This window comes from Pipistrellus kuhlii, unplaced genomic scaffold, assembly GCF_014108245.1.
Source record: "Pipistrellus kuhlii isolate mPipKuh1 unplaced genomic scaffold, mPipKuh1.p scaffold_m20_p_28, whole genome shotgun sequence".
Taxonomy (NCBI): domain Eukaryota; kingdom Metazoa; phylum Chordata; class Mammalia; order Chiroptera; family Vespertilionidae; genus Pipistrellus; species Pipistrellus kuhlii.
This window is the reverse complement of record NW_023425527.1, coordinates 1,484,048-1,498,653: the sequence shown is the minus strand read 5'-3', so window position 1 is coordinate 1,498,653 and position 14,606 is coordinate 1,484,048. Positions and strand designations below refer to the sequence as shown.

Genomic DNA, 14,606 nt, shown 5'->3' with positions numbered 1-14,606 from the left:
ACCCAGAATTCTATACCAGATAAACAATCAGGTGTGGAGGGCGGAGTAAAGAAATGTATAGACAGGCAGGGCCTCAAATGATGCCTCCCATGTGCCCTCACTCTAAAAGTTACTGACAGATGTGCCCCACAAAGAGAGAGAGAGAAAGAGAGAGAGAGAGAGAGAGAGAGAGAGAGAGAGAGAGAGAGAGAGAGAGAATTCACCAAGAAAGGAGAATCCAAGAGGCCCAGGAAACAGAAGGTACAAACAGGCGAGTGGTGAAGGGAAACCCTAGGATGACCACTGTGCTCTGACATAAAGAACGGGTGGTCCAGACAGGCACAAGGCGCCATGGGCTGGGGCACCATGAGGTGCAGACACGCTGAGCACAGACTGTCGACATATAATTCCTTTATAGTTTTTAATAATAGTAACTCCATAAGGTGAGCCTGGGGCAGATTACACGTTTTGTTTATTTTGACAACATGAGCTGGTGCGGTTCCACTTCCCTAACCCCGGGATCAGCGGAAGATCCTCATTTCTCCCCAGGAGCAGGGCATGCTAACCTTGAGAACTGGAGGGAGGTCCCAGGGAGCTAAGAAGGCAAAATAGAAAGCAACCTCTCTCCCAGCCATGTTTTTACCTGGCATTCCAACCACAGGGCTGCCCACTTGTCCCAGGACCTGCCCACTGGTTTTTGTTCTCCCAGGTGGGATCTTGTCAGGGAAGCTGGATTCAGACTCTGACCCAGACCCCACTCAGCTTACCTCCTCCGAGAGCCTCCCTAGTATGCAAGGCTTCACGGCTACTTCCTGCTGGGGCGGGTCTGGGTTTATTCTAAACGAAACCATATTGTTTCGGGATACTTTCAGGGGTGGGAAAATATTAAGAAAAGCAAGGGAATGAAGAGCACACAAATGAGGACAGTTGTTTCCTGCCGGGGGAGGAAGGATAGCCATCAGGTGGGTGCGGGAGAGGCTCCCAATGTTCTTTTTATTTTTTTTTAATATATTTTATTGATTTTTTACAGAGAGGAAGAGAGAGGGATAGACAGTCAGAAACATCGATGAGAGAGAATCATCGATCAGCTGCCTCCTGTACACCTCCTACTGGGGATGTGCCCACAACCAACGTACATGCCCTTGACCGGAATCGAACCCGGGACCCTTCAGTCCGCAGGCCAATGCTCTATCCACTGAGCCAAACTGCTTTTGGTGCCCAATGTTCTTTTTAAAAATAATAATAACTTATTTATTCACAACAACCATCATTTTGCTGTTACCCGCATATTAAGTATGAGTGGCAATGTGATTAAACATGCTTCATTCTTTTTAAAAACCTCAATTAACACTTGGTGATGCAGCAATTCAGAAGCCTGGATCTGAATTTTCTCTTTATACTGGGTTGCATGGTTTTGATCCCCAAAAAGGCCCTTCGGAAAGCTATGTGGACCCACAAGGAGAACGGACCTCGCTAAGTCACGGCTCCCTTTCCAGCTCCGTCCTACTGAGCAAAGGTTTCAGTGACCGTCTGGCCGTCCCCTTGGTGGCTCCCTCCCCCGGTGGAAAGCACGGCAATATTATGTTTTGAACTCCCAGGATCAAAACCCGCAGAAAGCATGTATTTGGGACACGTTAAGTCTGTCTGATCAGACAGGTGTGTACCTATTTGCCAAAACTTATCAAATTGCACCTTTAAAATGGGACACTGCTTTCCAAGTAACTGAGAAGGTAGGGTGACTCGATGGTGCCTTGATGGCTCACAAATAAGCTTCAGGATGTTCCCGGGGCAATCCTCCGGGGGCCGAGGCTGCCAGGACAAGTCAAGCATCACGGTCCTCCCCTGTCTTGAGTGAAGCAGACTGTTCCGCTTTCGGTCCCAGGGGCTTTGCAAAGCAGAGATAAGACTGAGCCACTGAGGGAGCCTGGGACACAGACGCTTCGGGCAAGTGCAGGAGTTGAGCATGTTCACAATCAGGACTCTGTGGGGCTCGGTGTGTGAGTGTCTGTTGTGTTTTTCTGAGCAAGTTTCCCGTTTCCCTTTGAATTGGAGCCAGTGTTTTCACAGACGGAGTGGCAGCAGCTGTGTGAATGGCCCCCTCCTCGCTAGCGTGCCCGCTGTCAGGCCTTGTTCTGGAGGCCCCTTCCCGCTGTGTGCCCTCTCTTCCCAGAGCCAGGGCTCCTCAGCGCCCCCTGCAGCAGGCAGTACCAGGGCACCCCTGGTCTCTGTTCTCCTCCCGGCCCTCTTCTCTCCAGCCCCCACATCCTGCCCCCTCCTCTTCCTCCTCTCCCAATGTCCAATAGGTTAACCTACGTGATGGGTCCACGGGTGTTTATTTTATTATTTTTTAACTATGCATATGTTTTATGAAATCTGTTGTATATGTGACCGAAACCGGTTTGACTCAGTGGATGAAGCGTCAGCCTACGGACTGAAGGGTCCCGGGTTCGATTCCGGTCAGGGGCATGTACCTTGGTTGCGGGCACATTCCCGGTTGGGGGTGTGTAGGAGGCAGCTGATCGATGTTTCTCTCACATCAATATTTCTAGCTCCCTCTCTCTCTCCCTTCCTCTCTGTAAAAAAATCAATAAAATATATATTTTTTTAAAAATCTGTTGTATATGTGGTATAGTTCACAATTTAAACAAAAACAAACAAAGTTTTAATAAATACATAAGAGAATTAACCTGGGGGAACTATTAAGAAGGCAGATAGATTCCTGGCTCCATCACAATTCTAATTGGGGACACCTGGTCAAGACCTGGCTAGATGAAGCTGGTGCAGGTGATTTGAAGACCACCTTCCGATACCTACCTGGGTCATGAGCATCACAGGTTTTGGCATCTCATTGGCTGGGTTCAAAGCCCAAACTCAGATGACTCCTGGCTGTGTGACATCAAGTAAGTCTTCTTCATCTGTAAAATGAGGATGATAAACTTTGCACAGAGCCTAGGATCTGCATGGCTATAATAAGAATTATTATTACTAATGCCTTTAATAATAGTAATTCATTGTGGAATAAGAGTGTTTTCCCCAGATGCGGTAATCTCTATTAATCTGTCCTTATACACATAAATTTCCCTGATGATTTTCTCTTGGCAAACAGAGACTATTTTGTTAAAAACTTTTCCATAAGCTTTAAACCTTTTATATCTTTAGCAAAATGTGAGACTCTAAAGAAAATCCCCAAACAGAGGAGTTATATATAATAGCAAAATGTTAGAAACCACTTAAATAGTCGATAATAGAGGTAAGGTTAACATACACTATGTACTATCATAGAATGGAATATTATGCAACCATTAAATACAAATTTATAAAAATTTGTAAAAGTCATTTTGTAATGTTTAAATTTAAAAAGAGCCAGGCAGAGAATATATCTATGATGTGATCAATATTACACATGCAACAAAGCAAACCAATGTTTCCAAAGAAAATAACGGAATAGGCCAAAATGTTCAAACATAGATTGTCTTTGGGGTGAGAGATGGATGATTGTTTTTTTCCTTCCTTTTTACTTTTCTATATTCTCCAAATATTTTATAACAGGATTTTTTTAAATCTCACTCTTAAAAAGTGCATTCTTTTGTTATCTTTTCAAGTCCAAACCAACTTTAAGCCTCTGCCTCCACTAGGATTCATAAAAGACAATGACATTTCCATTTACAGTGCAGGCTGTCAGAACAGAAGGGAGGCTTCAGAGAGCTCAGTCAACCTCCCACGTTACCAGTGAAAAGCCTGAGGCCCAGAGAAGTGAACTGACCAGCACAAGAGGATGGAGACATGTGAGGGCCTTAGATGATAAACTCAGCCAGGAGCTAAGCAAGTGCCAAGATGGAAGCGGGGCTTTATACACAGGGCTGATACATGCTTGTTAGGCACGTGTCCACAGGCCTGGCACTCTGCGAGAGCTGGAGCCCCTCTGGCAGTGCTCGCTTGGCACACAGGAAGCCTTCTGCCAGTATGAGTTTAACAAAAAAGAGCTCAGGTGACCTCTCTCAGTGTTTGACTTGGATCATCCCATTTTATTAGATATTAGAGGCCCGGTACACAACGTTAGAGCCCTGGGAAGGGGGTCTTCTCAACCTTCTCAGCCTCTGCCCTCCCACAATCCAGGACCTCTCAGGGGAGGTCCACCTGCAGGCCAGGGAGCAGACCTAAGCCAGCAGGCGGACATCCCTCGAGGGGTGCTTAGCACTGCCGCTACGCTCACCAGCTGTGAGTGAGCCTGGCTTCTGGCTGAGTGGCACTTCCCTTGTGGGAGCACAATGACCACCAGGGGACAACTCCTGCATTGAGCATCTGCCCCCTGGTGGTCAGTGTGAATCATAGAAACTGGTCTTTCTGCAGTTCGGTCTATTTGCATATTATCCTTTTATTATACTAGAGACCTAGTGCAAAACATTCATGCACGCATATAGTCCCTAGGACTGGCCTGTGATCAGGGCCATCATCCATGGCTGCCCACAGCCGGCCCTGTCCCCTGAAGCCACCCACCTCCAGGTCCCTGTTCGCCATTAGGCGACTGGAGCCTGCCAGCTGGGGAAAGGGACCTAAAGTTGGTCAGGATGCCTCATAGTGACTGGTCGAGGGGTCATTCTGGTTGATCCACTGTTGGAGTTAATTTGCATATTACCTTTTCGTTATATAAGATAGGAGGATGACACTTTCAAAACTGTCAGTTTTGCCAAAACCCGTTTGGCTCAGTGGATAGAGCCTCGGCTGCAGACTGAAAAGTCCCAGGTTCGTTTCCAGTCAAGGGCATGTACCTTGGTTGCGGGCACATCCCCAATAGGTGGTGTGCAAGAGGCAGCTGATTGATGATTCTCTCTCATCCATGTTTCTAGCTCTCTATCCCTCTCTTTTCCTCTCTGTAAAAAAATCAAAATATAGATATATATTTTTTAAAACTGCCAGTTTTCTCCCAACAATCAAAACTGTGCCAACCTCCCACCTCCACCAGATAGAGAGAGGGGAGGTTGAAGGTCTGAGATAAGCTTGACTCATACTGTAAATCATTCCTACTAGAACTTTCTATGGTTGCAGACTTAACAGGGCTCAATCACCATCCATCCTCTCTAAGGCTCCCCACTTCTTGTTACTCCGCCCAAAGTTCTCCCTAAGCCACGCCCCCAGTAACCGCCCCTTCTGCTCAACCCCGCCCCCTTCCCAAGGCCCCGCCCCTCTCCACGGCCCCGCCCCCTCCGGCCTCTCGGGCTGCGCGTCATCGCTCACACCCCCGCCCCGCCTGGCCCCGTGCCCCCGCCGCGGCCCCTGCCCACCTTCCTCCGGGTGCGGGGGACCGCCTCGGCCTCTCCGCTGACGCCGGCGCCCCGGGCAGCCCGGAAAAGGGCTCCTGCGCGCGGCTGCGCGAGGGCGGGAGGGCGCCCAAGGCCTGGCCCCCGGCCCCACGCGAGGTAGAGCCCGAGGGCGGGAGCGCGGGGCCCGCGGCAGGCGGGCGGGCGGGGCCGGCGGGGAGCCCAGCGGGGCCTGGAGCCGCTGGGTGCGTGGGGAGCCGGCCCAGAGGCCGGGCGGGCGGCGGGGGCCGTGCGGGGCGCGGGGTAACCTGACGGTTACGGACACGCGGCCCACGTGCGCCATCGCGCCGCCGGTGCCGAGGGGAGGGGAGGCCGCGGGCCGCAGGGCGAGGCCGGGGCGGAGCGTGACCGCGCGGGCGCCGCCCCCTCGGCGGGCCGGTCCGCGGGGCCTGGAGAACCGGGGCTCCTGCGCTGGGGCCGGGCCGGCGCGGGGAGGAACGTGCGCGTCCCCCTCCTCGGGTGCCGCCTGGAAGCCGGGAGGAGGAGGAGGGCGGGCGGGCACCGGAGCCCGAGGCGCACCGCCCGCATCTCTCTCCTTAGGAATCGCCCCGGGAGACGATGGAAGGCGAGGAGCGGCCGGAGCCCTCCTCGGGCCTGCTGGCGGACGGGCACCTGGTGCTGTGGACGCTGTGCTCGGTGCTGCTGCCCGTGTGCATCACCTTGTGGTGCAGCCTGCAGCGGTCGCGCCGGCAGCTGCACCGCAGGGACATCTTCCGCAAGAGCAAGCACGGCTGGCACGACACGGACCTGTTCGGCCACCCCACCTACTGCTGCGTGTGCGCGCAGCACATCCTGCGGGGCGCCTTCTGCGACTGCTGCGGGCTGCGCGCCGACGAGGGCTGCCTCCGGAAGGCCGACCGGCGCTTCCCGTGCAAGGAGATCGTGCTCAAGCCGGACGCCAAGGCCCTGGACGCCATGCCCCACCACTGGATACGGGGCAACGTGCCCCTGTGCAGCTGCTGTGTGGTGTGCACGCAGCAGTGCGGCAGCCAGCCTAAGCTCTGCGATTACAGGTATGGCCTTTGTGGGTACAGATGGGAGTCAGGGTTTAGGGCGTGGATGCAGAGGCCTGATTTGATCTCTGCAAATGGCCTGAGAGTGCCCACTGGGAGGAAGCACGCTAATAAACATTGAGGGCAGCTTTGCCATAGTCACCTGCTGAGATGATGATGCTATAGCGCCTCACGCCTCAGCCAGCTGACTGACCTTTTGTCTGCCGTTTTGTAAGCTCTCAGCTTCCATCCAGAGGTCTCTAAGAGCTGTGGCCTTCATGGCCACTTGTATGTTAAGAGTTTAGCTTTTGTTGCTATTATTTCCACTTTATGTAAGGGGGAAACAATGAAATACGGGTAAGTGAACTTTTCCCTAGGGTCGTAAAAGGGATTCATCCTCAGCGTTGTATTACGAATGTAACAAGGAAGACAAGTGTCATTCCAAAGCAGCACTTCAACTTCCTTTTTCGAATGCAGGTATCGGTGCTATGGTGACACCTAACACTTAAAGGTGTGCTCCTTTTGCGGGTGGTCTTTCAGGACATGTAGCGTCTCAGAGGAGTGGCTTTGACGAAGCCAGAAATATTTTAATGGCTTTAAATACACACGGAACAACAAAGTACTTTTGTTCTCAAATATTGTCTGAAACTAGGTAAAGGTCGTGTAAGGGATTGGTAATAAAAGGGAATGGTACTTTGCAGATCATTACTTATTATACGGTTGAGAGAATTGTAGAAAAACAGAATTCTAATCCCCTGGACAGGGTTTAAGGTCTTGTCTCAGCCTTAAATGTGGACTCATTGTGATGGGTTTCATTTCTGACATGAGAAAGGCCCCTAACCATGTTTAAGAACTGGTATGGAAAGGTGGCACTAAACAAGTGACGTTTGATGTCTGTTGTTATTTTCTAATCCTTTTTTTTTTAGTGTGAGCATTGTTAGGTCAACACCTATTTTTCTTAAATATATTTTTATTGATTTCAGAAAGAAAGAGGGAGGGAGAACGGAAAGAGATGCCTCCTGCCCTAGCCGGTTTGGTTCAGTGGATAGAGCTTCAGCCTGCAGACTGAAGAGTCCCAGGTTCGATTCCGGTCAAGGGCATGTACCTTGGTTGCGGCACATCCCCAGTAGGAGATGTGCAGGAGGCAGCTGATCGATGTTTCTGCCTCATCAATGTTTCTAACTCTCTATTCCTCTCCCTTTCTCTCTGTAAAAAATTGATAACATATATTTTTTTTTTAAAGAAAGAAAGATGCCTCCTGCACATCCCCCAACTGGGGATTGAGCCTGCAACCCGGGCTTGTGCCCTAACCAGAAATTGAATCATGACCTCCTGTTTCATAGGTCAAAGCTCAACTGCTGAGCCACACTGGCAGTATTCAACACCTATTTTTTAAGTCTTATTTTTTTAGTTTTACCCATCAGATTTAGACTTAAGAATTAACTTCCCCCAAAATATATTTTAAACAACTAGAGTTTTGTTACCACTCATTTTTATTTGGTCTCTTGTCCTTTTGGCATCCATGAGAGCTAGGTTACCAATGTCTTTACATTTTATGGTTCTCCCTTTACATTTTATGGTTCTCCCTCAGTCTTCAAGAGCTGAGATTAACTGGAAAGAAGACATGAACTTAGTATCGTTTTATTTCCTTCCCTCCTTTGTGTTGGTACAGAATTAGATAAAAGTGGCTGCCATAAGTGTCTTAACTGTGTTTTTAGAAAGATCATTAGGGTGGAGGATCAGAGCACTGTGTTGATCTGTGAAGGAGCAGACGGAGTACCTGCTCTGTTTAAAACGCTTCCATTGCTCCCATCACAAGCACTGAAGGTCTTTCAGTCTAAACTCGAAGTGCTTAACACAGTCCTGCCTATTCTCCGCACCCTGCCTGCCCTTTTAACCTCACTACCACTGCCTGCATTCAACTTTTCTGTATAAGCAACATCAGGCAGGCTGTCCTTTTTTGTCCTGCCCTTTTTATTTTTCTCTCAAGGCTTTCTTTCCTCTCAGTCTTAAGTATCCTTCTCCTGGCTAGCTTCTATGCATCCTTAAAGACTCACCTTGAGCCCTTTTCGCTAGGAATCCTTGCCCTCAAATTTTTCCCTCTGGATGATAACATAATATCCTGTTTCTCTCTGGTTCTCAAAGTCAAGTCCCCACAACCACGAGCAGCAGCATTACTTAGGAACTCGTTGGAAATGCAAATTCTAGAGTTGCCAGATTTAATGAACAAAATAAAAATTTTTGCTGTACTTGGAACCTACTTATTCCTAAAAATTACTTACCTGAAATTCACATTTAACTGAGCAACCTCTATTTTTCCTGGCAACCCACTGAATCAGAAACTGGGGCTGGGGACCAGCATTCTTGGCTTTAACAGGCTCTGCAGGTAACTCTAAAGTTGGAGAACCACTTGTATATTTATGTAGCTTTTTTAAACATGAGCCTCTATCCTTAAATCTTGTGTCCCCTCCCCACTCCCTTGAGCACAGTGAATGTTTCTGCTGATAAATCTCCTTTGCCTCATTACCTTGTTCTTACTGGTACTGAGCAGTCTGTCCAAGCATGCAGAACCCTTCACCCATGGGAGAAATGGTCTCTGTGTCACTTAGGAAGGGTTTATTGTTCACAGGAGCAAAGAGCACAGTGCCCCGAAGTGGCACATGTTCTGCAATGTTCTGACTTATTTCAGCCAGAGATTTTATTCAGGATTCCAGTCAGCTATGACCTTCTGTGGAAATGAAATATTTGAGAAAGAAAAACAAGATAAATATCTATTTAGAACTTTTTTTTTTTTCCTGAAGAGGGAGAGAGATAGAAATATCAATGATGAGAGAAAAATCATCGATCAGCTACCTCCTGCATGCCCCCCCACCGATCAAGCCCACAACCTGGGCATGTGCCCCCAACTGGAATCAAACCTGGGACCCTCCCACTACCCTGGCTGATGCTCTATCCACTGACTAAACCAGCCAGGGCTATTGAGAACTTTTAAACACAGGCCAGCCTGTCCCTGTCTCTGGATTTTATCAAGTACTGCTGGGGGCTCCTATTGGGATAGCTGCAATGTTAAATGAACTGTGAAGGCGGTACAACAAGTTAGCGTTTCAAAGGGCAGTAATGACAAGTGATGCCTGCAGCCCAGTTAAACTCAGCAGACCAATGACAAAGGCCCTTTAATTTTTGCTCAGTCATTATGTAGTTTTCACATAGTAAGCATCTGTTTCTTGCCACACATTGTGCTGGATTCTTACTTTCCTGTAGATTTTTTTCCTTTTTTTTTTTTTCCTGCTTCTACTTCCTTTTAATCTTTTCACTTCTCTTCTAAACTATTGTAAATAGAAAATTAGTTTATATTTTTAAGTATTCATTACAGTTATTAAATGAACCTTTGTTCCTTTTGTGTTCTGTCTCATTAAGAAAATGTAAGGTGCCTTTTTATTTATAAGGTCTTTCTTCATTACATCCCTTTATATCTCTATGTTCTATTGGCATGTGTTTATGCATTTTATTAATTAACTGAAACAGTGAAAAATAGCAAATCATCTTCTAGAACAGAAATAGGCAAACTTTTTCTGTTAAGAGCCAAAACTACATTATTTTAGGTTTTGCAGGTCATATGGTCTGTCAAAATTACTTAACTCTACTATCTGATGTAGAACAAAGCCAGCCGTGGACAATACATAAATCACTGGGTATAGTTGTTTTTCACAAAATCAGGTGGCAGGGGTATAGGTCTTCACAGCATAAAAACATTTGAATAAACCACAAAAAGAAATATAGATCTATCAAAAAATAAACTTACGTACATTAAAAAGTAATTTTAAAAGAAAGCAAACTAGTTTGCAATAAATATGATAGGAAAATGTTTATCCTACACACATTAAAAAATACATGCATTTATTAAAATATAGGGCATGAATCAACTAACAAAAGGCCAAAAATAACAATTCAACTTCACCTGGTGATCAAAGACATCCAAATGAAAACAACAAAGTACTTTCCTTGTCTATCAAGTTATAAAAAACAAAACAAAACATGTTAAGTCCTAATGAGCAGTATTAGCAAGTGTTAGATACGATGGACACCTTCATGCATTGATAAGCATATTGGGCAGACATACAAGAACCTCAGGAAAATGCATGGCCTGTGACTCAGTAACTTGACTTCAAGAGTCCAGAAAAATAGCCTCATTTATATTTAAGCCTCATTGTATTCATCATGTTATTTATACTTAGAAAAATAAACTGTTTGGGAGGGAAAACAGAAAAAGGGTTGAATAAATTATGTCATATGATATCATATAAATAATATATGTCCATATGATATCACTCATTCTTTGCAAACCATGTTTTTAAAAAAATATTTCATGGCATAGGCCATATTCATGATACAATGTGGGAAGGAAAAAAGTACTATACAGACCTATATACAGCATGTCCCTAACCTGAGAACCAAACATTTATGCACTGTAAAAATCGAGAGTAAGCACATCTAAAAGTTAAGAGTGACTATCTCTGGATAAGTTTTATTTTATGTCTTTTTCAAGAAAAAGCTGATATCACCTAATTTTAAAATGTATACCAGTACATGAAGATATTCTGGTTTTTAGAAACTCAGGCAATTTACAAAAGAATATAGAGTAAAAAGTGAATGTTGTCATCCTTCAGTCCCACTTTCCTTCCCAGAGGAAACCACTGTGAAATAAATCAGTGAGTGTCCTTTTAGATTGGTATTTTCAATGATAACATACTCTTTTAAAGTTAACAGAAAGTGGGCAGAGGTACAGTACCTCAGCTGCAAAAACCATCTTTTCTAGTTTGAAAGCGAGTATCAACCAAGGTTATCAGGCAAGTTATTGTACAGTTTTCTCTAACAGGTCATGCAGATCACTCTTCTTTCAGCAGTAAATAGCAGTAATTACTTGGCAAATCTGAACATCCAACCGAAAAAAAAACACGAAAAAAAAACATCTTAAAATAGAAGGCTAAATTGTTGATCTGGGGTGAAAGAGTAATTGTCCTTTTTTAAATTATTCATTTAACTATGACGTCTATTTTCAACCAGCCTGCAGTCATCTGGACAGCCAGAGCTGCCGTCTCTGGGGGAGGATTAAGTGCTGAGCGGATTAATGGCAGGAGCCCGGGGCCTCGATGGGCACTATTCCCTGCTGGTTCCTGCACTGGTGCAAACAAAGGCACATCTGAATGTGCATGTCTTCTGTCTGTATTTCAAATGCAAACATATAGATTCATTTTATATTAACAGCCACCAAGAAATGGACTGATTTACTGTAGTTGTAATATTCACAGATGGTTATATAAGTAAAGATATTTTCACACTGGACCCTGAGGAATGCTTCAAGGACCCAGGCCAATGGGGCATTCAAGCACTAAGGACTGTAGGCCTTATGAACCCGCTCCAGTCAAAGCACAAAGGAATAATACACAGAACAGTTGTTCTAGATCGGCTTTTGTTTATGTGGATCAGATCTGATATTTACCATGTTATAAATGAAAACTGAGAACTTGTTTCAATATTCATTTTTAAAAGATTGATCATGATAACAAATACTGTTTTTGTTTTTGTTTTTTTAATTTTAGAGAGGAAGGGAGAGGGAGGGAGAAAGAGAGAGAAACATGAGTGATGAGAGAAAATCATCCATCAGGTGCCTCATGCACGCCCCACACTGGGGATCAAGCCCACGACCCGGGCATGTGCCCTGATGGAAATAGAACTGTGACCTCCAACACTCAACCAGTGAGCCATTGGCCAGGCTAAAAACTGCATTTTTATCAAAATAAAATAAATGAAAATCAAAAGAGAAGAGTGATGTTAGTTGTGGGTACATCTCTTTGGCTTAGAAGTCAGCTCAGAGTCTCCTATCTATTTCTGCATCAGTTTATTGACATAGCATCTGTTATACAGCTTCTGGAAAATTTCACTTTTGAGAGAATGAGGGTAAAAATAACATATTATTATTATTATTATTATTTAAATAATTTTAACCTCACAGACATCCTGAAGGGATATTAGGGGCCCTAAACCATCTTTTAAAAACCACTGTTAAACTGCTAAGTATGCCGAAACCAGTTTGGCTCAGTGGTAGAGCGTCGGTCTGTGGACTGAAAGGTCCCGGGTTCGATTCCGGTCCAAGGCATTGGTTGTGGGCACATCCCCGGTGGGGGGGGGTGCAAGAGGCAGCTGGTTGATGTTTCTCTCTCATTGACGTTTCTAGCTCTCTATCTCTCTCCCTTCCTCTCTGTAAAATATCAATAAAATATATTTTAAAAATAAATAAATAAATAAAATAAACTGCCAAGTATGTTCAAACGTTATTGCTGTATTTTCACTATGTAGGTACAACTATAAATCTTTCACTTGCCAGATTTTATGCTCAAAAGGAATGGAATTACTGTTTTAGGTTTTTTGACAAAAATGATTGGTCTGCAGATCAGTACACTATGGTTTTACGTTATTCATTATTCTCTTTGTTTCTTCCGTCCCTCAGGTGCATTTGGTGTCAGAAAACTGTCCATGACGAATGCATGAGAAGTAGCCTAAAGAACGAAGAGTGTGATTTTGGAGAATTCAGAAACCTCATCATTCCACCCAGTTACTTAACCTCTATTAATCAGATGCGTAAAGACAAAAAAACAGATTATGCAATGGTAATCAGAGTTCATTTGTCCTTATGTAATTGATTTCCAGGAAGTGGTTTAAGTCATTGTGTGACCATTACAACTATGTGTACGTGAGAAGGATCATTATGGTAAGCCATAAATCCCCACCCAGATCCTAGAGGTGTGCCACAAATTTGGGCTCTTGAGTTCTTTCATGTCTAAAAGGAAATGTTATATTAGTGGTTTCTAAATCACTGCCTGCTTCTGGATCACTTGGGGAGCTTTCTAAATATACAGGTTCCTGAACCCACTTCCTGACCATGTCTGATTTAGTAAGTAGGTCCCAGGAATCCATCCATGTATTTTTAAGTTTCTCCGATGATTCTGATGAACAGCTAGGATTGGGATTCATGATTATTGCCAGTGAAAAGAAAATGTAGATTTCCTCACATATTGTTCTAGAAGAATTTTTCCATTGAGAACTTTACACAGGGTGTCTAGAGATGCATTTACATTGCTCATTATATGGTCTCACAAATTATGTTGAACATTGAAGCTGCTAATAGCACTTTACAGTATGTGTATGAAAACTGATGTAAATGTATCAGTCGTTATGTAGCTCTGAAGGAATAACTATAAATATTGGCATTGATTTTCTACATAAATATGTCAAAATGATTAAACTATTTTATTTTAAAATTAAATTGTATCTTTTCCAAGTTAGGATTTTATATCTTAAATGTCATCTTTGTCAATATTACTGCAAAAGAAAGGGGAATTTGAAAATTTAAAAATATTATGTTTAATGTTGTACATTTTTTAAAATACGTTTTTACTGATTTCTTTTTTAGATAGAGAGGGAAGGGAACAGAGAGAGAAGCATTGATCTGCTGCCTTCTGCATGTCCCCCACTGGAGATCGAGCCTGCCACACAGGCATGTGCCCTGACTAAGAATTGAACTTCAACCTCCTAGCTCATGGGTTGATGCTCAACCACTGAGCCATAGTGGCCAGGCTGGGATACATATTTTTAAGTGCCCAACTGCATGGCTCAGTTGGTTGGAGTGTCTCCCATACATTGAAGGGTCACTGGTTTGATTCCCGATCAAGGAACATACCGAGGTTACAGCTTCAATCTCAGTCTGGGCATGTACAGAAGGCAACTAATCACTGTTTTTCTCTCATATTGATGTTTTTTCTCTCTTTGTCCTCTCCCTCTCTCTCTGGAATCAATAAAAAATATATATATCTTCAGGTGAGGATTTTAGTAAATAAGTATACAACCTCTCTGTATTTGAATTCACTCTGAGATCACAAGGAGTGAGAATCGCTAAGAAAAACCACAAAACAACTCCATTTGTTTTTTCATCCACAAGGAGAAGGGGAGAGGAAATAAATTGTTAAGTTAGAAAGACATTATTTTCATTTGACTTTGGGCATTATACAAATCTGGATTCTTTCATCTATCTGAGTACCCATTTGAAAAAAACAAATAAACTTGCAAACTAAAATATATTAGGCTTTATCCAGAAAAGGACAGTCAAGGTAAAAGAGCAGAGAAAATCATTGTCCATTCTATGAACGGTTAAAAGAACTTGAAATGCATTGTCTAGGAGACAAGACTAATGAAAGATAATATGCTTCAGATGTTTGAGCACAGCATTTTAGGGAAAACAAATGAAATTAGAATAATAAAT

General features: G+C 44.3%; 2 protein-coding genes across 3 annotated transcripts in view; one reads left to right on the top strand and one right to left on the bottom strand.

Annotated features, from left to right (window-relative positions):
- The window catches only part of CUNH17orf67 (chromosome unknown C17orf67 homolog), a 26,493-nt gene extending 21,097 nt beyond the window's left edge, over nt 1-5,396 (bottom strand). Inside the window, exons 1-2 of the mRNA XM_036454203.2 lie at nt 5,262-5,396; nt 2,794-2,894 (exon numbers count right to left, since the gene is read on the bottom strand). The gene's annotated coding sequence lies outside the window, so the exon portion shown is untranslated. The remainder of the gene's footprint in view (nt 1-2,793; nt 2,895-5,261) is intronic.
- Nucleotides 5,291-14,606, top strand: part of DGKE (diacylglycerol kinase epsilon) — a 22,142-nt gene continuing 12,826 nt past the window's right edge. The window contains exons 1-3 of one of the 2 annotated variants that reach the window (XM_045587342.1): nt 5,291-5,396; nt 5,838-6,310; nt 12,798-12,957. In XM_045587342.1, the coding sequence (XP_045443298.1) occupies nt 5,856-6,310; nt 12,798-12,957 (615 nt within the window). In that variant the 5' untranslated portion in view covers nt 5,291-5,396; nt 5,838-5,855. Of the gene's footprint in view, nt 5,397-5,697; nt 6,311-12,797; nt 12,958-14,606 lie in introns of those variants that run through there. The other variant, XM_045587343.1, reaches the window with a different exon arrangement.